Source organism: Pseudorca crassidens, chromosome 3 (assembly GCF_039906515.1).
Source record: "Pseudorca crassidens isolate mPseCra1 chromosome 3, mPseCra1.hap1, whole genome shotgun sequence".
Taxonomy (NCBI): Eukaryota; Metazoa; Chordata; class Mammalia; order Artiodactyla; family Delphinidae; genus Pseudorca; species Pseudorca crassidens.
Window position 1 is genome coordinate 118134469 of NC_090298.1, and position 24687 is coordinate 118159155.

Consider the following 24687-nt stretch of genomic DNA (forward strand, 5'->3'; position numbering starts at 1 on the left):
CCTTTACTTTTAAAAAAATTTGGTTTTCTATTTAAGTGTTTGCACTTTAGAATAAGTTGATATTAACATATTTCACCATACGTTTAAATTTTCACTGGGCCTAATTTTTGCTCTAACATATATAGGAGGCATTTATTGGTTACATCGTTGTTATAATTTTTGCTTTCTCATAATGATTAACCTAAGGTCAGTGGAAACCTTCCTCTTGGGACTGCTCTCATTATCAGGCATTGGGCGTGGCTCTTTGGGTGAGGTTGCTTCAGTGGTTACCACGGTTCACTACTAATTCTTAGGACTGGTTTCCATTCCTGAAATTTGTTACTATTGTTATCTCCAATGGCCCCATTGTGAAATTCTTACTCTAAAAACATTTCTGCAGCCGATGCTATTTTTGTAAGGGTAAATTAATAAGAAATGCATTCTTCTTGTAAAAACAACTGAAAGCCCAGACTCAGTACTTCTTTACTGTTTCTGTGACAGGACAACACCCCTTAGAGGCGACGTGTTTCCGTTCACATGTTTGTAGAGGTTGTTTGCATTTAAAGATCATTTCGGAGGATAATTCAAACTTCAAATATCATCCATTTCCAAATCCTAGAAAAGGATGCTTTATTCTTTTAATAGTGAAAAACTTTAACATCATTTATTCTCATCCTCAGAGCTGTTGATTTCCTAACACTATAATATCAGATTATTAATAATTTGAAACCTCCTATAGTTTATGCTTGCTGAAGAGGGGTTTCTTAGACTGGACCCTGTGAGAAGACAAAACATAGGAAATAAAAGTTATTCTTCAACTGTTTTTTATGGCTCAATCCTCCAACTTTTGAGGCTAGAAATAAATCTGGTTATGGGAGATGGTTTAGGAAAATATTCTCAGGAACTGCTATGGAGATTCTAAGAATATTTTACTGGCTTTTAGACATAAGGAAAAGAATAATGTATTATGTAATGTGATTTATTTTATTTTATTTTATTTTATTTTTGCGGTACGCGGGCCTCTCACTGCTGTGGCCTCTCCCGTTGCGGAGCACAGGCTCTGGACGCGCAGGCTCAGCGGCCATGGCTCACAGGCCTAGCCGCTCCGCGGCATGTGGGATCTTCCCGGACCAGGGCACGAACCCGTGTCCCCTGCATCGGCAGGCGGACTCTCAACCTCTGCGCCACCAGGGAAGCCCTGTAATGTGATTTTAACACAATGTTATTTCAAGTAATAAATGGCATTGTAGGAGACTTTGAAAATAAGCTTTGAAATTGACTCAAAGTTCTATTCTGAACATGCTGAATATGAGGGCTAACATGTCTGGAAATCCATTATGACATACAGACATTATAATTATTTCAAATACTCTTTATTCCTAAGCTAGTAGGAAAAAAGTAAAGCATCCTTCAGGGTCATAATTTTAACCATGCAGTAGGGAAACTGTCACTTAAAGTTTCTGTCTTGGGGAGTAACCTTTAGTACTTAGTATACATAAATATTAAAATATGGTTAATTTGGAAAAATGTAATAACAGATATTGACGAAGGCTTGTATGTCATGGTAGGTAACTACTAGTCTCTTCCATAAAAATGTCACTTGCCTTTAAAAACAGAACACAAGGCTCTTTGGATCAATGACTGGGCAGACTGGAAAATGCTGTTCCAGTTTTCTTAAATGAGGCAGGACTTTTGCATCGGTAACAGATTATATAATATAATAGGCTTAAGGATAAAATTCTTCCTCATCTTCGTGTCTTGTCTTTAAAGAAGAGTTATTAAAATACCTTGGATTTGCTTCAATATAATAAGGGAATGAAATAAAGAGTAAACAAAGATGACCTTGTGTTGATCATAGTTGTAGTTGGGTGATGGGTATATGAAGGTTCAATAATAATGCTCCCTACTTTTGTATAAGTTTGAAATTTTACACAATAAATTTCTTGAAAAACTAAGTATGCAGACATCTGCCGTATACGCTGTTAAAACTGGAATTTGGGGCAATTACATAACTATACATATATATAATTACATAACTATATATATATGTATATGTGTGTGTATATACATACACATTCTGGAGAGAAATTGTATTCAAGACGGAAATGTCAGACTGCGGTTTCACATGAGGCCTCAGGGCGCCGCTGTCGGCCAGTGCAGGGCAAGCGCGGACGCTCGGGATTCCTCAGCCTCCAGTCTGGGATTTCCTGCGCAGCCACCAACACAGAGAGAGGGAAACCTGCTCACGCACTCAGGCTCCTGGCCGGGCAGGCTCTGCCCAGCACAAACGGATTCCCGGCTCCGCCTGTCCTGGGCCGAAAGCTCTTCCAGTGACGCCGTGGATTGCATTTTCTTTGGCTTTCCGGAAAGACTGGGACCCAGCGAGAACTAGAGCGCGCAATGGGAGGGAGCTGCACGCAGAGACGGCCGGCCGGCCGGCGGCAGGTACTGTTTCCCTTCCTGCTGGCTTTGTTCTACCCCGCGCTCTGCGAGCAGATCCGCTACTCCATTCCCGAGGAGCTGGCCAAGGGCTCTGTGGTAGGGCATCTCGCCAAGGATCTAGGGCTCAGTGTCCTGGATGTGTCGGCTCGAAAGCTGCGAGTTAGCGCGGAGAAGCTGCTTTTCAACGTAGACGAGGAGAGTGGGGACTTACTTGTGAAGGACCGAATAGACCGTGAGCAGATATGTAAAGAGAGAAGAAGATGTGAATTGGAGTTGGAGGCCGTGGTGGAAAATCCTTTAAATATTTTTCATGTCATTGTGGTTGTTGAGGATATTAATGACCATGCTCCTCAATTCGATAAAAAGGAAATACATTTAGAAATTTTTGAATCTGTATCTTCAGGTACACGAATATCCCTTGACCCTGCCACTGACCCTGATATAAACACGAACTCAGTTAAAGATTATCAGCTAAGTCCTAACCCTTATTTCTCATTAATGGTTCGAGTTAATTCCGATGGTAGCAAGTACCCAGAGTTATCTTTGGAGAAACCCCTAGACCGGGAAAAGCAGCGGTCCCATAGCTTGATATTGACTGCCTTGGATGGAGGGGGCCCGCCACGAAGTGCCACCGCTCAGATAGAAATCTCTGTCAAGGACACCAATGATAACCCCCCGGTGTTCAGCAAAGACGAATATAGAATCAGCATTAGTGAAAATCTACCCCCTGGGTCCTCCGTGTTGCTGTTGACAGCCACTGACCAGGATGAGGGGGCCAATGCTGAAATACACTACTACTTCAGGAGCACTGCTCAGAGTACAAGGCACATGTTCTCACTGGATGAGAAAACAGGCATGATTAAGAATAACCAGTCACTGGATTTTGAGGATATAGAAAGATACACCATGGAAGTGGAAGCAAAGGACGGAGGTGGTCTCTCTACCCAATGTAAAGTAATCATAGATATCCTAGATGAAAACGACAACAGTCCAGAAATAATCATCACTTCTCTCTCTGATGAGATTTTGGAGGGTTCTCTTCCAGGAATGGTTGTTGCGCTCTTCAAAACACGGGACCGGGATTCCGGAGGAAATGGAGAAGTCACCTGTCATATAGGAAGAGATGTTCCTTTCAAGATTTATTCTTCTTCTAATAATTACTACAAGCTGGTGACAGATGGAGCCCTAGACCGAGAGCAGACTCTGGAATACAGCGTCACCATCACAGCCACTGACAGGGGAAAGCCCCCCCTCTCCAGCAGCACTACCATCACTCTGCACATCACGGACATCAACGACAACGCTCCGGTTTTCCACCAAGCCTTCTACGTGGTCCACGTGGCAGAAAACAACCCGCCCGGCACCTCCATCGCCCAAGTCAGCGCCTCCGACCCCGACCTGGGGCCCAACGGCCACGTCTCCTATTCCATCCTGGCCAGCGACCTGGAGCCGCGCGCGCTGTCGTCCTACGTGTCCGTGAGCGCACAGAGCGGCGTGGTGTTCGCGCAGCGCGCCTTCGACCACGAGCAGCTGCGCGCCTTCGAGCTGACGCTGCAGGCCCGCGACCACGGCTCGCCCGCGCTCAGCGCCAACGTGAGCCTGCGCGTGCTGGTGGGCGACCGCAACGACAACGCGCCCAGGGTGCTGTACCCGGCGCTGGGGCCCGACGGCTCGGCGCTCTTCGACATGGTGCCGCGCGCCGCGCAGCCCGGCTACCTGGTCACCAAGGTGGTGGCGGTGGACGCCGACTCTGGACACAACGCCTGGCTGTCCTACCACGTGCTGCAGGCCAGCGAGCCCGGACTCTTCAGCGTGGGGCTGCGCACGGGCGAGGTGCGCACGGCGCGGGCTCTGGGCGACAGGGACGCGGCCCGCCAGCGCCTGCTGGTTGCTGTGCGCGACGGGGGACAGCCGCCCCTCTCGGCCACCGCCACGCTGCTCCTGGTTTTCGCGGACAGCCTGCAGGAGGCGCTGCCGGACCTCAGTGACCACTCTGAGCCCACTGACCCCCAAGCTGAGCTGCAGTTTTACTTGGTGGTGGCCTTGGCCTTGATCTCGGTGCTCTTCCTCCTCGCGGTGATTCTGGCGGTCGCCCTACACCTTCGACACTCCTCCAGCCCCGCTGCCTGGGGCTGCTTTCAGCCTGGTGTCTGTGTCAAGTCTGGCCCCGTGGTTCCCCCCAACTACAGTGAAGGAACTTTACCTTATTCCTACAATCTGTGCGTTGCCCATACTGGAAAGACAGAGTTTAATTTCCTAAGATGTAGTGATCCTTTGCATTCCACTCAAGACATAGTTTGTGGTGATTCTCCTGGGGCCTTAATTCCACTTCAGAGTGGGAATGATTTGACTTCACATCCTGAGACCCAAACACGGGTGAGTTTCATTTTTTTTGTCTTCTGTAACATTCTACTAGTTTTTTCATATTTGGGGCGTACTCTTTCACTCTTACATCTAGAATCATATTTAGAAAATACATAGCTAATCACTGTCTTGTCTTCTCAATGTTCAGTTTTTGCTGAGTACATTTTCAAGACTTTTGTGGTTCATAAATTGCTCTATAATTCAGAAAGAATGTCACTAAATTGGAGATATCTTGTCAAGCTTAGATTAGCAAAACAGAGGCTGTGGTCTTGGCTTCTTACCAAATAAATAAATAAATAAATTTAAATGAATAAATAATAACCTATTCAAATCTGCTGGGATTTAAGTTGAAATTTCCATACCCTATTTATGTCTGTTTTAAAGTTTAATAATATTAGCTACTCATTAAATATCCCAGCAGGTGCTCATTTCAAAGAAACATGTAGTGCAAATGATCTTGTATGTGCATTTGGGTATATTCATTTATTTTAACAATTTTTAAAACTGTAAGCACTTGAGGGGGCATGGTGAGCGGATCCATGAATTCCTGAAATTGCATGTAAAGTTACAGATGTATGCATTTTTCTTGGTAGAGGAGTCAACACTTTGATTCCATTGCCAGGTTTCCTATGGGCCCAAAATCTTAATACTAACTGCCCTAGAGGAATTTTTCTCTTCAAGTTTTGGTCCTTCTGGCTTTCCTTTTACTTTTCTTGGTGCTCAAATTGTACTCTTTCCCAACCCTTTTTTCTCTACATTGCAAGATAAGGAATTTTCAAGAAAGCCAATGAAATGCTATTGTGTTCTGTGCTCAATCTCTGTCTCTGATTGTCTGATATACAATCTTTGAAGACAAAAGGTAAAATCTTTGAAGAGTTCTATACTTGGGGGCATAGGGACATAAACGTTTCTGAACAACCTGTTCTCTCTGCATGAAAGAAGTCAACCTCCAAACTCCTCATCTTTGAGGAAAGAACTACTACTGGGTTGGTGGGGATGTACAACCGAAGATGTGTACGCCACTTTACTTTGGGCTTCCATACAACATGCAAAGAAGAGATTATTTATATAGGCATCAACGCCCTGGTGAAAACAGGTCATTTGACATAAATACGTATTTTTCAAAAACCTACATCACTATTTCTAACTCCGGTTTTTAAAATTGTAGCACTTGTATTTCTCTTCCCAGTGCAATACAGACATGTTCCTTTTAGTTTGTGATTACCAGCTCAACTCATTTAAATAGGTCAAGTTAACTTCTAATAATATATGCCTGTAATAAAAATATATATTTTCAAAAAATTCATTGAGGCTCAGTAAAACTATTTTAGAAAAACTTGAAAACATTTTACACAATCTTAATGCTAAACAAATATAATTAATTCGTTGATTGATCAATCTAAAATTTTAAAATTCTAAGTGGAATTTTAAGGGGTATATCTCATAGTCTCTGTATAAGTGTCTACTAAACACAGTTGGACCATTTAAATCAGAATTTCAAATAAAATTGTAAGAATTTTCTGAATATAGCTAGAAGCTCATAGAAAAGAAAGTAAGCATTACTTACCTTTTAAAGTGGATATATTTCTATTGGAAAAATTAGTGTTGCAAATATATATTAAATCAACTATTATCATTTAATACTTTGAGGTACTTTTATTCCACCGAGTAAGAAAACTACAAATAGTAGTTGATTTAAGGATGTCAGTTGAGGAACCAAAGAAGTAATGTAAAATAAAATAAAATATACAACAAAAAATAGAGTAGCGTTTGTTTTCTATTGCATACACAGTGGGTGCAGTAACTTCTGAGGACTCTGAGCGCCGCTGTTCACCCATTAGGAGAGAACCGCAGCCAGCGCTCAATCCGGATTCTCAGGACTCCCAACTACACAAAGCTCCAGAGTCCCTGCAAACAGGCTCCAGGGATGCAGCGAAACTCACTCCAGAATTTAAGGTGCGCAGGCTGCAGAGACTCCCTGCTGCCAGAGAAAGAAAAAGGACCCAGCCAAAACACACAGCGTGCCCAGTGAGGACTTAGCGAGAATTCCGTCACCAGACAACAATGGCCGCTCAAAGGAATAGCTCCGACCGCAGCGCGCTGGTCCAGCTCTGTCTTTTCCTCTGTATGCCGTGGCAGGCCGAAGCTCGGCAGATCCGCTACTCCGTTCCCGAGGAGTTAGAGAAAGGCTCCTTTGTGGGCAGCATCTCCAAAGACCTGGAGCTGGAGCCCCGGGAGCTGGCGGAGCGCGGAGTCCGCATCGTCTCCAGAGGTAGGACGCAGCTCTTTGCTCTGAATCCGCGAAGCGGCAGCTTGGTCACCGCGGGCAGGATAGACCGGGAGGAGCTCTGCGCTCAGAGCGCGCGGTGTTTGGTGAGTTTTAATATTCTTGTGGAAGATAGGGTGAAACTTTTCGGAGTAGAAATAGAAGTAACTGATATCAACGATAATGCACCAAAATTCCAAGCAGAAAATTTAGATGTAAAAATTAATGAAAACGTAGCTCCAGGAACGCGTTTTCCTCTCCCGGAAGCTGTTGATCCGGATGTGGGCGTGAACTCCCTACAGAGCTACCAGCTCAGCTCCAATAAGCACTTCTCCCTAGCAGTTCAAAGCCGTGTCAATGGCGTTAAGTACCCAGAGCTGGTGCTAGAGCACGCCCTGGATCGCGAGGAAGAGGCAATGCACCATCTGGTCCTAACTGCCGTCGACGGGGGTGACCCTCTCCAATCTGGCACTGTCCTCATCAGTGTGACTGTTTTCGATACAAATGACAATGCTCCGGTCTTCAGTTTGTCCGAATACCGAGTGAGTGTTCCCGAGAACTTGCCTGTGGGCGCACAGCTGTTGACAGTCACCGCCACTGACAGGGATGAAGGTGCCAATGGAGAAGTGACATATTCATTCCGAAAATTACCTGATACACAACTGTTGAAATTCCAACTAAACAAAAATACGGGAGAAATAAAACTATCAGAAAATCTAGATTATGAAGAAACAGGTTTCTATGAAATAGAAATACAAGCTGAAGATGGAGGGGCATATCTTGCAACTTCTAAAGTGTTGATTACAGTAGAAGATGTAAATGACAACAGCCCAGAGGTGACGATCACATCTCTGTTTAGTCCCCTGATGGAAGATTCACCTCTGGGGACTGTTATAGCTCTTTTAAACGTGCATGATCTGGACTCCGGGCAGAATGGGCAGGTCACCTGTTCTATATTGGGGAATCTACCATTTAAGTTAGAAAAATCCATTGACAGTTATTATAGATTGGTGACACACAAAGTCCTTGACAGGGAACAGGTATCTTCTTACAATATCACAGTAAGAGCCACAGATGGAGGAAGTCCACCCCTATCCACAGAAATTCACTTCACCCTGCAAGTGGCAGATATCAATGACAACCCACCCACCTTCTCTCACATCTCCTACTTTACCTATATCCCAGAGAACAACCCCAGAGGTGCCTCTATCTTCTCAATGACTGCACTGGACCCAGACAGTGAAGAAAATGCTCGGGTTATTTACTCCCTGGCTGAAGACACTATCCAAGGGGCACCTCTATCCTCCTACGTCTCCATCAATTCTGACACAGGAGTACTGTATGCACTGCGATCCTTCGACTTTGAGCAGTTTCATGACCTGCAGATGCAGGTGACAGCCACTGACAGTGGGGACCCACCGCTCAGCAGCAACGTGTTACTGAACATATTCGTGCTGGACCAGAATGACAATGCGCCTGAAATCCTGTACCCCGCCCTCCCCACCGATGGTTCCACTGGCGTGGAGCTGGCACCCCGCTCTGCAGAGCCCGGCTACCTGGTGACCAAGGTGGTGGCTGTGGACAGAGACTCGGGCCAGAACGCCTGGCTGTCCTACCGCCTGCTCAAGGCCAGCGAGCCGGGACTCTTCGCGGTGGGGCTGCACACGGGCGAGGTGCGCACAGCGCGGGCCCTGCTGGACAGAGACGCGCTCAAGCAGAGCCTGGTGGTGGCGGTCCAGGACCACGGCCAGCCCCCTCTCTCTGCCACCGTCACGCTCACCGTAGCTGTGGCTGATAGCATCCCGGATGTCCTGGCTGATCTGGGCAGCTTGGAGGTCCCGCACGCCTCTGATGCTTCAGGCCTCACGTTGTATCTGGTGGTGGCGGTGGCCGCGGTTTCCTGTGTCTTCCTCGCCTTTGTCATTGTGCTGCTGGCGCTCAAGCTGAGGCGCTGGCACACGTCGCGTGTGCTCCGGGCTTCTGGAGGCGGATTGGCAGGCTTACCAGCCTCTCACTTTGTGGGCGTGGACGGGGTGCGGACTTTCCTGCAGACTTATTCCCACGAGGTCTCGCTCACCTCGGACTCGCGGAAGAGTCACGTGATCTTCCCGCAGCCCAGTTATGCAGACGTGCTCATCAGCCAGGAGAGCTGTGAGAAAAAGGATCCTCAGTCTTTGTTAGATGATTCGAAGTTTCCAATAGAAGATACCCCTTTGGTGCCAGTGAGTTCTATTTTTGTTCCTTTTCTATCCTTTAAAAATGATGGTTGGTTTTACTTTTAGGTTTGCAGCATGTTGGTGGAAACTTAATTTTTTCACTTTTCCCTCCATTTCAATGACATTTGCTTCTTGCTGAAACATTGAAGAGTAGAACTTGATGGTTATTAAGGCTGATTTGTTTTTACTTTCTGGTAACTATTCACCTAATCCCATGAAGGTTTATTGTAATAGGCTGTTATGAGTAGCTTCACGGAGTCTTGTATTTTATAGTTTTGTTACTGACAGTTCCTAAGAGAGGACTTTCATACAGAAGTGTCTTGTCAATTTGTGTGCTCTCCCGGTGGCTACATGTTGAAATCCTAGCCCCTTAGACAACCCTACCTCTTGCTTTGAAGGCAGGTCTGGTAAGAATAGGTAAATGTCAGAAACAAGTGTCAGAAACAAATGTCAGAAACAAGTGCATTAGCCTCACTGGAAATCCGACCCATTTTCAATAATATTCTGTTAACAATTCATAACAATACAATGTGTGCTTAAATTTTTTCAAGTGTAATCATACCTGGTAACACTGCAGCGTCCATTTTGCCTGTGATTCCAATTTCATACTGTCATGTGGGAGACATACCATTTATTTATTTATTTTGGCTAAGTTGGGTCTTCGTTGCTTTGCGCAGGCTTTTCTCTAGTTGTGGCGAGTGGGGGCTACTCTTCGTTGTGGTGCGCGGGCTTCTCATTGCGGTGGCTTCTCTTGTTGCAGAGCACAGGCTCTAGGCGCCCAGGCTTCAGTAGTTGTGGCGCTTGGGCTCAGTAGTGTGGCTCACTGGCTCTAGAGCGCAGGCTCAGTAGTTGTGGTGCACTGGGCTTAGTTGCTCCGTGGCATGTGGGATCTTCCCGGACCAGGGATCGAACTGTGTTCTCTGCATTGGCAGGCAGATTCTTAACCACTGCACCACCAGGGAACTCCCAGAAGACATACCATTTGAATTTTACTTTCCTTGCTCAATAGGGATTCCAGAGAGCCTGTAGAAACAAATTTGGGGTTCTGTTCTCTCTGTACTTTTTGTTAAATTTTCCAGTTTCTAAGGATGAAAAAAAATATATATATATATAATTTGGGGAGATAGAGTGGTACATGTTCCCAGGTACAGGGGCAAACGTGTGTGCCAAAAGCATTTCAGTGACTCTTTATATAGAGAAAGAAATGTCCACCTGAAACTCTGCAAACTCTGAAATTTAAAGTCAAAATAAACTTAAAGTCAAGAAAGAGATGTCATTTCTGTATGAGATCGGAATACAAGCAGAGAAGTACATAGATTTATAAACAGATGGTCAGTGGAGTTACTGATGAGCCCATTTAGTTAAGTGAAGTTAGTGATGTGTTTGGTTTGATCGCTTATAATTTATTACTAATATTCTTCTAAACTAATATGGTAGCATAAAGTCAAATCATGTCCTAATGTGTTTCAAAATATTTATGAGACCATGACTTTTTTCATGTCATTCAACTTTTGTTCAAGGATATGTCTGTGGAAGGACAGCATAGTTATTATCTTTAGAGTCATAGTTATTAACTTTTATTTTTTAACTTTTAAATCATTGAAACTGTCATTTAAAATTTCTGACCATGAGAGTCAAAATTAGTATGCATCTATTTCAAATAATTCTATTATTTTGAAAAACATAGGTTAAAAAAACCTGCTCTTTTGGCATGGTAACTATTGTAAGCAAATATGTTAAAATATAATTATTTAAAAGCAATATAGGACACCTTAGATGATTGTAATGAATATGACAGTGTTTGTATTCTGTTTCCTAAATATGGGGGGATGGATTAATACTTTTCTAGCCAAATATAAGCCTGGATTGAAGACCAAAAAAAAAAGTTTTTTGCTTATCTTTAGTACTTTCTTTTGTGGATGATTAGTCTTAAAAGCAGCAACAGTGATTGCCTCTGGATGGAAGAACTGGATAGCAGTAGGCAATGGAATAGGAGACCTACTTTTCACTCTACATTCCTTTGTGCCTTTTAGATTTTGAAAGAAATATTTCTACCTATTCAAAATATATGTAAAATTTTAACATATAAAATATATAATAGTTTTGACCATGTGAAAAAAATGTTTCATGATGAAAACGGAGTCACCGAGGAATAAGATTCAACTATTTTAGCGGCGGTCATCCTGCGTTTAAAGAAAAAGACTTCCTTAAATAGAGCAGAGAAAAACTAAGCTGCCGTTCCACACGGAGCCTCTGGGCGCCGCTGTCGGCCAGTGCAGGGCAAGCCTAGTAGACGCCCGGGATTCCTCAGCCTGTAGCCAGGGATTTCCAGAGCAGCCACCAACACAGAGAGAAGGAAACCCGCTTACACGCTGGGGCTCCTGGCCGCGCAGACTCTCCCCAGCACAAACGGATTTCCAGCCCCAAGCCTGGGGGCTCCGCCTGTCCTGGGCCAAATGCGTTACCAGTGCGCCAGTGTACACTTTCTCCAACTATAAATCCTGGGACCCAGCGAGAACTAGAGCGCGCAATGGGAGGGAGCTGCACGCAGAGACGTCCGGCCGGCCTGCGGCAGGTACTGTTTCCCTTCCTGCTGCCTTTGTTCTACCCCGCGCTCTGCGAGCAGATCCGCTACTCCATTCCCGAGGAGCTGGCCAAGGGCTCTGTGGTAGGGAATCTCGCTAAGGATCTAGGGCTCAGTGTCCTGGATGTGTCGGCTCGAAAGCTGCGAGTTAGCGCGGAGAAGCTGCTTTTCAACGTAGACGCGGAGAGTGGGGACTTACTTGTGAAGGACCGAATAGACCGTGAGCAGATATGTAAAGAGAGAAGAAGATGTGAATTGGAGTTGGAGGCCGTGGTGGAAAATCCTTTAAATATTTTTCATATCATTGTGGTTGTTGAGGATATTAATGACCATGCTCCTCAATTCCATAAGGATGAAATAAACTTAGAAATCAGTGAATCTGTCAGTCTAGGGACGGGAACAATTCTTGAGTCTGCAAAAGATCCTGATATTAATATGAATTCACTGAGCAAATACCAACTAAGTCCTAATGAGTATTTCTCATTAGTGGTGAAAGACAATCCTGAGGGTGGCAAATATCCAGAACTGGTATTGAAGAAGACCCTGGACCGAGAAACGCAGAGCGCTCACCACTTGGTGCTGACAGCCTTAGACAGCGGGGATCCGCCGCGAAGCGGCACCGTTCAGATCCGAATCCTGGTGGTGGATGCCAACGATAATCCCCCTGTGTTCAGCCAAGATGTGTACAAGGTCAGCCTTCGGGAAGATGTGCCCCCAGGTACCTTCGTGCTGAGGGTGAGTGCTACTGATCAAGATGAAGGCGTCAATGCAGAGATCACCTACTCATTCCTTGGTGTGGCTGATACAGCCCGGCACGTGTTCTCTCTGGATTCAGCTACAGGAAACATTATAACTCATCAACCCCTGGATTATGAAGATGTGAAAAGATATGCCATGGATGTAGAAGCAAAGGACCGAGGATCCCTCTCTACACAGTGTAAAGTAATTATAGAAGTTTTAGATGAAAATGACAACAGCCCAGAAATAATTATCACTTCTCTCTCTGATCAGATTTTGGAGGATTCCCGGCCAGGAATGGTTGTAGGTCTCTTCAAAACACGGGACCAGGATTCCAAGGAAAATGGAGAAGTCACATGTATTTTAAGTAGAGACATTCCATTTAAAATTCATTCTTCTTCTAATAATTACTACAAGTTAGTAACAGATGGGGCCCTGGACAGGGAACAGACTCCGGAATACAACGTCACTATCACAGCCACTGACAGGGGCAAGCCCCCGCTCTCCTCCAGCGCTACCATTACCCTACGCATCACCGACGTCAACGACAACGCTCCTGTTTTCCACCAGGCCTCCTACGTAGTGCATTTGGCCGAGAACAACCTGCCTGGAACCTCCATAGCGCAAGTCAGCGCCTCGGACCCCGACCTGGGGCCCAACGGCCACGTCTCCTATTCCATCCTGGCCAGCGACCTGGAGCCGCGCGCGCTGTCGTCCTACGTGTCCGTGAACGCACAGAGCGGCGTGGTGTTCGCGCAGCGCGCCTTTGACCACGAGCAGCTGCGCGCCTTCGAGCTGACGCTGCAGGCCCGCGACCACGGCTCGCCCGCGCTCAGCGCCAACGTGAGCCTGCGCGTGCTGGTGGGCGACCGCAACGACAACGCGCCCAGGGTGCTGTACCCGGCGCTGGGGCCCGACGGCTCGGCGCTCTTCGACACGGTGCCGCGCGCCGCGCAGCCCGGCTACCTGGTCACCAAGGTGGTGGCGGTGGACGCCGACTCTGGACACAACGCCTGGCTGTCCTACCACGTGCTGCAGGCCAGCGAGCCCGGACTCTTCAGCGTGGGGCTGCGCACGGGCGAGGTGCGCACGGCGCGGGCCCTGGGCGACAGGGACGCGGCCCGCCAGCGCCTGCTGGTTGCTGTGCGCGATGGGGGACAGCCGCCCCTCTCGGCCACCGCCACGCTGCACCTGGTTTTCGCGGACAGCCTGCAAGAGGCGCTGCCGGACCTCAGTGACCACTCTGAGCCCACTGACCCCCAAGCTGAGCTGCAGTTTTACCTGGTGGTGGCCTTGGCCTTGATCTCGGTGCTCTTCCTCCTCGTGGTGATTCTAGCCATTGCCCTGCGCCTTCGATGCTCTTCCAGCCCCAGCGCTGGTGGGGGCTGTTTTGGGTCTGTTCTCTGCTCCAAGTCTGGTCCTGAGATTCCTCCCAACTACAGTGATGGAACATTGCCCTATGCCGATAATTTATGTGTGCCTAGGAATCAAACTAATCCGGAATTTAATTTTCTCACATCTGTTGAACATTGTCCTGCCACACAAGATATTCTCAACAAAGACAGCTCTTCAGTGCTATTGGCTAGTGTTTTAACTCTTAGTGTTGAAGCAGATAAGAACACTTTTAAACAGGTAAGTATTTAAAATAATGCTTTTTATATTCCAATATGCCAATATATTCTAATATAGCACTGTTATTTCGAGTTTCTAGATTCCCTCTCTTGATGAAGTTCCTAAAATCTAATTCAAACCTATGGGTATTACTATTATGACTAAAGTTTACAATGCTGCATTCCCTCTACCACTCAAGTGCATTTTAAGGTAAAATATATAGAGCACTCTCAGGTCAGTTTTTCATGAAATAGAACACCTTTTAATTAAGGATATGGAATACAGTTATATATTTATATTATGATATTTTAAATGACAACCCTAATGCCATCCAAATTTTCTCAAACATTTTATCTTTATTTTACTCAATAAACATTGGTAAGAATTATAGTCATAATCCTAACTGTTGATTTTTTTGGAACTGTGCTAGTTACACAACCACAAATGCTGTTCCCTTCAGTCAGTAAAAATCAGGAGGAACCAAATCTAACCTGCAAGTTTTCAGTTCCAGTAGTATTTGAATTTTTTTTAATTAGCAAGCCTTTTAAATAATCACTCTTTTCATAAGTGCTCTTGGTAAACCTTTAACATCCCATTACATAATACTTTATTGTCTGCAATTTTAAGCTTTACAAATACTTGTGATTCTCAAAGAGGTAAGTGTGATAACTTCAGGAACAGCAACATTAGTTGTTTTTTTTCTCGTTGCAATAATAAGATTGGGCTCTAGGCGCCGCTGTTCACCAATTAGGGAAATGGGAAGCTGCGAGCTAGAGTCCCTCCCTCCCCTACCTCTACAACACAAAGCAGAGTGAAGTGGATACTCACAGATCGTGATGCTGGAAACTTAAAAGTACTTCTCTTCGCTCTCTAATATATTTTGGATGTACTTGGCGAGTGACTGTGTAGATGCATAAGCTGATTCAGAACCAAACAGCTCAAGAAACCGCGGAATATAGGCTCAGCCACTGCCATGGCGAATCGGCAACTGCTCCTGGACCGCAGCGGGCTGGTCCTACTGTATATTTTCCTGGGGACGCTGCGGGAGTCTGGGGCTGGGCAGATCCGATACTCGGTGCTGGAAGAGACAGACAAAGGCTTCTTCGTGGGCAATATTTCCAAGGACCTGGGGCTGGAGCCCAGGGAGCTGGCGGAGCGCGGAGTCCGCATCGTCTCCAGAGGAAAGACTCAGCTTTTCGCTCTGAATCCGCGAAGTGGCAGCTTGATCACTGCTGATAGGATAGACCGGGAGGAGCTCTGTGAGGCGGTTTCCTCCTGTTTTTTAAACCTGGAGATACTTGTGGAAGATACCCTTAAGATTTACGGAGTGGAGGTGGAAATAATGGATATTAATGATAACGCCCCCAGCTTCCGGGAGGAGGAAGTAGAGATAAAAGTCAGTGAGCATGCAACTCCAGGATCGCGATTTCCTCTTCCTAATGCTAGGGATCCAGATGTGGGAATGAACTCCCTCCAGCGCTACCAGCTCAACCCTAATAATTACTTTTCTTTGCAAGTGCGAGGCACAACGGATGGGGCCAAGAATCCTGAGCTAGTGCTGGAGGGGAGCCTGGACCGGGAAAAAGAGGCTGCTCACCACCTCCTCCTCACAGCCTTAGATGGAGGAGATCCCATCCGCCAGGGCACTGTTTCCATCCGCGTGGTGGTTCTCGATGTAAATGACCATATCCCAAAGTTTACACAGTCTGTATATAGAGTGAGTGTTCCTGAGAACCTCAGCTCCGGAACTCGGGTGCTTATGGTAAACGCAACTGATCCAGATGAGGGAATCAATGGGGAAGTGGTATATTCATTCCTGAATATGGAAAGCAAAGCTTCTGAGATATTCCAGTTGGATTCTCAATCTGGAGAAGTCTTAATACAAGGTTCTCTGGATTTTGAGAAACACAGATTCTATGAGATGGAAATTCAAGGCCAAGATGGTGGAGGTCTCTCCACCACTGCTAAGATGTTGGTCACAGTTGTGGATGTGAATGATAATGCTCCAGAAATAACTATCACATCTTCTACGAATTCAGTGCTGGAAAACTCTCCTCCAGGTACTGTGATTGCTCTTCTAAATGTGCAAGATCAAGACTCCGGAGAAAATGGTCAAGTCTCCTGTTTCATTCCTAACAATATGCCTTTTAAATTAGAAAAGACTTATGGAAATTATTACAAGTTGATAACCAACAGAGCACTGGACAGGGAGCAGGTACAGAGCTATAATATAACGTTGACAGCCACAGATCGGGGAAGTCCACCCTTGTCTACAGAAACTCATATTTCACTGAATGTAGCAGATGACAACGATAACCCGCCCACTTTTGCTCACTCCTCTTACTCTGCCTACATTCCTGAAAACAATCCTAGAGGGGCCTCCTTCTTCTCGGTGACTGCACTCGACAGGGACAGCAAAGAGAATGCCCGGGTCACTTATTCTCTGGCAGAGGATACCCTCCAGGGAGCACCTCTATCCTCCTACATCTCCATAAACTCAGACACCGGCATTCTGTATGCGCTGCGTTCTTTCGACTATGAGCAAGTCCATGAACTGCAGTTGTGGGTGACAGCACATGACAGTGGGAACCCACCGCTCAGCAGCAACGTGTCACTGAGCATATTCGTGCTGGACCAGAACGACAACGTGCCGGAAATTCTGTACCCCGCCCTCCCCACCGACGGTTCCACGGGTGTAGAGCTGGCACCCCGCTCTGCAGAGCCCGGCTACCTGGTGACCAAGGTGGTGGCTGTGGACAGAGACTCGGGCCAGAACGCCTGGCTGTCCTACCGCCTGCTCAAGGCCAGCGAGCCGGGACTCTTCGCGGTGGGGCTGCACACGGGCGAGGTGCGCACAGCGAGGGCCCTGCTGGACAGAGATGCGCTCAAGCAGAGCTTGGTGGTGGCCGTCCAGGACCACGGCCAGCCCCCTCTCTCTGCCACCGTCACACTCACTGTGGCCGTGGCCGAGAGCATCCCTGACGTCCTGGCTGATCTAGGCAGCCCTGAATCTTCCGCCAGCCCCGACGACTCAGGCCTCACACTCTACCTGGTGGTGGCGGTGGCTGCGGTCTCCTGTGTCTTCCTCGCCTTTGTCATTGTGCTGCTGGCGCTCAGGCTGAGGCGCTGGCACACGTCGCGCCTGCTCCAGGCTTCAGGAGGCGGGTTAGCGGGTGTGCCCGCCTCTCAGTTTGTGGGCGTGGACGGGGTGCGGGCTTTCCTGCAGGCCTATTCCCACGAGGCCTGGCTCACCGCTGACTCGAGGGGGAGTCACGTGATCTTCCCGCAGCCCAACTACGCGGACACGCTCCTCAGCCAGGAGAGCTGTGAGAAAAGCGAGCCTCTTTTGATAGCTGAAGATTCAGCTACCGGTTTAGGCAAATGTGATCCTACCAGTAATCAGGTGAGATTTATTTCCTGCCTCCCAATTGTTGATATCTCTGCACAGGTCTTTTAAGTTACTTTTTTCCGAGCCTGTTATAAAATCTGTTTGGGGTGGGGCATATGTTCTTACATATTTAAAGCAAAACGTGAGTTTCTGTAATTTACCTTTCATCAATTTTCAGAAAGGTTTTGTGAAAGGCTTTTTTTTTGGTCCTGTCAGCTTCTTTTGTTTGTTTCTTTGTTTTAATTCAAAGGTCCAGTTCAGTTATCATGGCTTGCTTTGTTGTAAGTTGAATTTTAGTAATATTTTTCTATCACCAGTATCTGACTATCAATGTAAACTGGTTATTATTCAAATTAATGATTCGTAAACATCAATTCGACTTCATATTGTCTCCATTGATCTATAATTATATTCTACCATTATTTGTTTTATGTCTAATGTTCATATTTGAGCCTGTTGATTCAATAGCATACTTACTCTAGCTCTTATCTATAATACATATACACACACATTCACACATATACACTTTTACACACGTATGCTTCTCTCTGAGCACAAAACAATTCTGTTTTGATTTTTGGTGGCTGGTAATACATTTAGATCCTGTTGATTATTTCAATTTTGTCTCATTTATTTACCCCACCAAAACAAGACCTACTGACTGCCTTTTAGATATGAGGGTCTCTTGGGAGAGGAAATATAGAGCATACTTTTTCGTCTTAAGTTCTAGACATCTTTTCTACTTCTACAGTGAAGTCATTAGATTGTTCTGAAGAAATAGTTGAATTGTAGAACTGGTGTTCTTTCCTTTTATTCTTTTACTTGTACTTTAGTGTCTGTGTATTGTTGAAGGTTTTTTTTTTTTGTTTTTTTTTTTAGGAACATGGGCCTCTCACTGCTGTAGCCTCTCCCGTTGCGGGGTGTTTTTTTTTTTAAATGTAGTAAATTCTCCTACAGAAATAGCTTTTAATTTTGATCCAGTCCTTCTCAAAAAGTTATTTTCAAATCTGCTAGACATGCTTCCATTTTTCAGATTTGTTTGTATGGGAACAGTCTGTGAATATAAGAGGTGGAGCGGATACTTAGAACCCGTGAGGCTGACTTAGCTGGTATTCCTCTGGAAACTTTTGTTTGTTTTCACTATGCTTAGGAGTCTTGGATTCCTTTTGTCATTTCCTTTGTAAACTCATTTTTTTAAATTTTATTGTAGTTGACTTACCATGTTGTATTAATTTCTGCTGCACAGAAAAGTGATTCTGTTATACATATATATATTCTTTTTCATATTTTTCCCTGTTATGGTTTATCACAGGATGTTGAATATAGTTCCCTGTGCTATACGGCAGGGCCTTGTTGTCTATCTATCCATCCATATAATAGTTTGCATCTGCTAATCCCAAAATACCAATCCTTTCCTCCTCCACCCCTTCTTCACCTTTGCAACCACAAGTCTATTCTCTAAATCTGTGTGTAAACTCATTTAAAAAATTGAAGTATAGTTGATTTACAATGTTGTGTTAGTTTCATGTAAACTCATTTTTTAAATATAAGTATACTCGATTCTTATATTCAGAACCAACTTGTTATTGAAGCCCTGATAGTTACCTAATAATGTGTTATCTGCAGCAATGTTTAGGAAAGTCAAGGGGGGAAGGAAACTTATCTGGGGTATTGATCTCAGGAATCATCTCCACAGTCAATTCAGCTCAGCACTCTCACACCACTTCTAGATATTTGGTGCAAATTACTTGCATGTTCATGTTCCCTTTCAAGATATCCCTTCTCATTTCAGAATTGACCTTACTATAGTTAACTAAAAATTGAGTATCTAATGTTTGGACAAAAAGAATTTCAACTGTAGGAAAGGGAAGTCCTGCAACAGATGCCAAAATTTGTCTTGAAATCAAGAAAAATGTTAGTGTTTTGAGCATCTAGGGATAGAATTTATGCTTATGGGATTCCAAACTGAGAAAAAAGATTTAAGGCCTTTTACTTGAACTGAAATTAGATGAATAAAAAGAATATGAGGTGTTTGCTGGAAGAGGGAGGTTGTTTCATATTTTTTTTTAACATAGTCTGAACTTGTTAGGAGTTGGCAACCAAGATCTTAGAGAATAAAAAGGAAATGTTGGTTTTGACACTTGAGATTAAGAAGGTTGTTTTGATTAGCGGTAGTGATAAAGTTCTGTTGAGAGGCAACGTATGGTACAGTTAAATAAAAGGATAAAAATAAAACCCTCCCATTTCATGTCATTAAATTCCTATAGTAACCTACTAGGGTATGCTTTTATATTCTCTTTATGATGAAAGTGTAAAACACTTCATAATCCTTTTCATAAATCTCTTTTATAAGTAACAAGAAGACTTTATGGTATTGGCTATCCTTATCCTGAGTAAAACCTATACAGCTTTGATCTCTCCTCCAGTTTCCTCTGATGAAAGGAGGAGGAAAATCATACACATATCAGATTGAAGATAATACTGGGTGTCATTTCATGGCTGTCAAAATTTCCTCATACCACATGGTGGGGCTCTTTTTCCACGTGGTCTTTGTTCTAAATCTGGAGAGGAGACTTTGCCTTGTTCTTCCAATATGTGCCTTGCCTCTAATGAGAAAATGACAGATTTTTCTCATTACTAGTTTAACGGCTCTTCTATAGGATCCCGTCTCTAAGGAACCCTCTTTGGTAGTAAACACTGGAAAACAGACCTATCCAAGACTCCTAAACTGCCTCATTCCCTATATACATCAGTTCAACATATCTGTTGGAATACCAAATCCCATTATTTACAAGGCTTCTGACTGCAGTTTTCTAAATAGAGTCCAAGGGCCGCTGTTGGCCAATGCGCTGCAAGAGCTAGCGTCCAGTATCTACCCCAGTGATTTCTTGTGTAGTCACAGAAGCAAGTCGGAAAGGAGAGTAGCCTGGACTCAGGCTCTCTACTTGGCAAATCTGATTCCAGAATACAGATTGGGATGTGTTCAAACTGGGAGCATTGAGTTTTCTATGTAGTCGATGTGGGTATTTTAAACGAAATTTATAAATCATCTTTTCTTAACGTTGGAGCCTGCAGCAATGCACAGAAGGATGGGAAATAAGGGGAAGCAGAGGAGCGGTACCCAGCGGTGGCAAGTAATCTTCCCTTTCTTGATGCCTTTGTTATGCGGGGCGCTCTGCGAACAGATCCGCTATTCTATTCCAGAAGAAATGGACAGAGGCTTTGTGGTGTGGAATCTCGCTGAGGACCTGGGGCTGCATGTACGGGATTTATTGACTCGCAACCTCAGAGTTAGTGCAGAGAAACAATACTTTACTGTAAACATGGAGAATGGGAAAGTACTTGTGAGTGACAGAATAGATTGGGAGTCACCCTGCCCCCCAAAACCCTCTGTGTGTCGTGCCTTTAGAAATTGTAGCAGAGAATCCTCTAAATGTTTCTCACGTAAACGTGATGATAGAAGATATAAATGACAATCCACCTCATTTTCCCCAAAATAGCATTGTTTTACAAATCAATGAACTTGCAATTCCAGGAACTCGGTTTGGCCTGGAATCAACTATAGATGCAGATATAGGGCTTAACTCTCTGCAGAGTTACCAACTCAGCTATAGTGAGCATTTCTCTCTGATGGTTGAGGGTAAGACTGAAGGCAAGAATTCCCCAGAATTAGTGTTGGAGAAGCCTTTGAACCAGGGACAACAGAGCTCTCACCTCCTGGTCCTGACAGCAGCGGACGGGGGTGATCCGGTTTGAACTGGCAAACTCAAATCAGGATCAAGGTCACTGATGACAACGATAACCCCCCAGTGTTCAGTCAGGATGTGTACAAAGTTAGCCTGCGTGAGAACTCGCCCCCAGGCACCTTTGTGCTAAAGGTGAAGGCCACTGACCAGGATGAAGGCATCAGTGCAGAGATCACCTACTCCTTCAAAACACTATGAGATATTGCAAATATGTCTGTGCTAGATCATCAAAGAGGAGAAATTAAATCCAAAGACCCTATAGACTTTGAAAGCAGTAGCAGTTATACTATAAGCATAGAGGCCAGGACAGTGGAAGCATAGCCACCAAGTGTAAAATTATACTGAACATTTTAGATGAGAACGACAGTGGCCCAGAGGTGGTTTTCACTTCGGTGTCTAGTTCCATAACCAAGGTTGCAGAACCGGGAACAGTGATTGCTTTGTCCGAAACACATGATAAAGATTCGGGAGAAAACGGGGAGGTCACATGTCTCATAAAAGAGAGAGCTCCTTTTAGAATTGAATCTTCCACCAATAATTACTACAAGCTTGTGGCAGATGGGGTCCTGGACGGGAGCAGACCCCAGAGTACACAGTCACCATCGCAGACACCGACAGGGGCAAGCAGCTACTCTCCTCCAGCGCAAGTGTCACTCTACACATCAGCGACGTTAATGACAGCACTCCGGTTTTCCACCAGGCCTCCTACGTGATCCACGTGGCCGAGAACAACCCGCCTGGAGCCTCCATCGCGCAAGTCAGCGCCTCCGACCCCGACCTGGGGCCCAACGGCCACGTCTCCTATTCCATCCTGGCCAGCGACCTGGAGCCGCGCGCGCTGTCGTCCTACGTGTCCGTGAGCGCACAGATTGGTGTGGTGTTCGCGCAGCGCGCCTTCGACCACGAGCAGCTGCGCGCCTTCGAGCTGACGCTGCAGGCCCGCGACCACGGCTCGCCCGCGCTCAGCGCCAACGTGAGCCTGCGCGTGCTGGTGGGCGACCGCAACGACAACGCGCCCAGGGTGCTGTACCCGGCGCTGGGGCCCGATGGCTCGGCGCTCTTCGACACGGCGCCGCGCGCCGCGCAGCCCGGCCACCTGGTCACCAAGGTGGTGGCGGTGGACGCCGACTCTGGACACAACGCCTGGCTGTCCTACCACGTGCTGCTGGCCAGCGAGCCCGGACTCTTCAGCGTGGGGCTGCACACGGGCGAGGTGCGCACGGCGCGGGCCCTGGGCGACAGGGACGCGGCCCGCCAGCGCCTGCTGGTTGCTGTGCGCGATGGGGGACAGCCGCCCCTCTCGGCCACCGCCACGCTGCTCCTGGTTTTCGCGGACAGTCTGCAAGAGGCGCTGCCGGACCTCAGTGACCACTCTGAGCCCACTGACCCCCAGGCTGAGCTGCAGTTTTACCTGGTGGTGACCTTGGCCTTGATCTTGGTGCTCTTCCTCCTCGTGGTGATTCTGGCCATTGCTCTGCGCCTGCGACGCTCCTCTAGCCTGGCCACCTGGTGCTGCTTTCAGCCTGATCTCTGTTCTAAGACTGGTCCAGGGGTTTCTCCGAACTACAACAAGGGAACCTTGCCTTATTCCTACAATCTGTTACGTTGTCGATTCTCAGAAAACAAGGTTCAGTTTTCTCACCATGACCCCAGAAATGGTGCCCCCGCAAGATCTTTCTAATGAAGCTCTTTTAGTAGTAAGTGTCACTGAGGAGAATAACAAGTTAAACTCTAGCTCTGTTGCTTCCATTTACGTGTCAATGAATGCCTGTCATCTGCATATGGGTTTGGTTTATTTTTTAAACCAATATTTAGGAAAGAAAATCTTAAACAGATTATATCTACTATCACTTCAGTTTTGTTTGCCCTCTCTCAGTCTTTTCTGTCCCTTTCTCAGTGGGTCAGTTACTCCATTATTAACCCTCAAGTATTTTAAATATTTTGACAATTTCATGAGTTATTCTTTATCCACAAACAAAATCTCTTACTGTGAGAAGTGGGTATTATGATGCCGCTGCCATTCAAATATTTTAATGGAAGCATAATATTTTTTTCCTGTGGGCGTTTCTCTTATTCAGAACATCAATATCTTGGCATATAAGGCTTTTCTTAAGGCTTTGCTTTACTCTAGGTACAATTTGCTAGGGATTCTCTGAGTGCCATTGAATAGATCAGTTTTGTGCCCTACCTTTTCTCAGAGCTACCTGTAGATTTCATCCCAGTGTTAAAGATATTATTTTATGGTATACCTGCCAAACATGTTTATCCTCAGAATCTAAATATTTACACACATGAAAGCACAATAGTGAGGATTTTTTCCTGTATTCTGATGGGCTTCCAGTGTATTACCAGTGATCTCAGTAACTGGAATTAGGTTTGTTTCCCAGAAAAAGGTAAGCTTATAATATTCTTTGGGTTCTATTTTTCCTAAACAATCTCTCTCTCTCTTTTTTTTTTAAATTGAAGTATAGCTGAGTTACAATGTTGTGTTAGTTTCTGGTGTATAGCAAAGTCATTCATATACCATATATATATATATATGTATATTCTTTTTCATATTCTTTTCCATCATGGTTTATTACAGGGTATTGATCCTAAATATTCTTTTTAAATTATTTATTTATTTATTTATTTATTTACATCTTTATTGGAGTATAATTGCTTTACAATGGTGTGTTAGTTTATGCTTTATAACAAAGCAAATCAGTTATACATATACATATGTTCCCATATCTCTTCCCTCTTGTGTCTCCCTCCCTCCCACCCTTCCTATCCCACCCCTCTAGGTGGTCACAAAGCACTGAGCTGATCTCCCTGTGCTGTGCGGCTGCTTCCCACTAGCTATCTACCTTATGTTTGGTAGTGTATATATGTCCATGCCTCTCTCTTGCTTTGTCACAGCTTACCCTTCCCCCTCCCCATATCCTCAAGTCCATTCTCTAGTAGGTCTGTGTCTTTATTCCTGTCTTACCCCTAGGTTCTTCATGACATTTTTTTTCTTAAATTCCATATATATGTGTTAGCATACGGTATTTGTCTTTCTCTTTCTGACTTACTTCACTCTGTATGACAGACTCTAGGTCTATCCACCTCATTACAAATAGCTCAATTTCGTTTCTTTTTATGGCTGGTAATATTCCATTGTATATATGTGCCACATCTTCTTTATCCATTCATCCGATGATGGACACTTAGGTTGTTTCCATCTCTGGGCTATTGTAAATAGAGCTGCAATGAACATTTTGGTACATGACTCTTTTTGAATTACGGTTTTCTCAGGGTATATGCCCAGTAGTGGGATTGCTGAGTCATACGGTAGTTCTATTTGTAGTTTTTTAAGGAACCTCCATACT

The 24687-nt window shown here is 45.3% G+C and overlaps 2 protein-coding genes across 19 annotated transcripts in view; both read left to right on the forward strand.

The window, feature by feature from the left end:
• The window catches only part of LOC137221796 (protocadherin gamma-C4), a 169302-nt gene that overhangs the window by 66089 nt on the left and 78526 nt on the right, over positions 1 to 24687 (forward strand). The window contains exons 1-2 of one of the 18 annotated variants that reach the window (XM_067732045.1): positions 2 to 4797; positions 6578 to 6849. The exons of 13 other annotated variants lie outside the window; for them this stretch is intronic. In XM_067732045.1, the coding sequence (XP_067588146.1) occupies positions 2380 to 4797; positions 6578 to 6589 (2430 nt within the window). In that variant the 5' untranslated portion in view covers positions 2 to 2379 and the 3' untranslated portion in view covers positions 6590 to 6849. Of the gene's footprint in view, position 1; positions 4798 to 6577; positions 9274 to 11516; positions 14222 to 14913; positions 17604 to 24687 lie in introns of those variants that run through there. 4 more of the 18 variants (XM_067732033.1, XM_067732023.1, XM_067732024.1 and 1 more) reach the window with 4 other exon arrangements.
• On the forward strand, positions 17632 to 23912 carry LOC137221802 (protocadherin gamma-B5-like). Its single transcript, XM_067732060.1, is given in 5 exon segments — positions 17632 to 20965; positions 20967 to 21336; positions 21339 to 21635; positions 21638 to 21904; positions 21907 to 23912. Coding segments are annotated over 5 exon segments (2343 nt in total). The 5' UTR covers positions 17632 to 20665; the 3' UTR covers positions 23016 to 23912.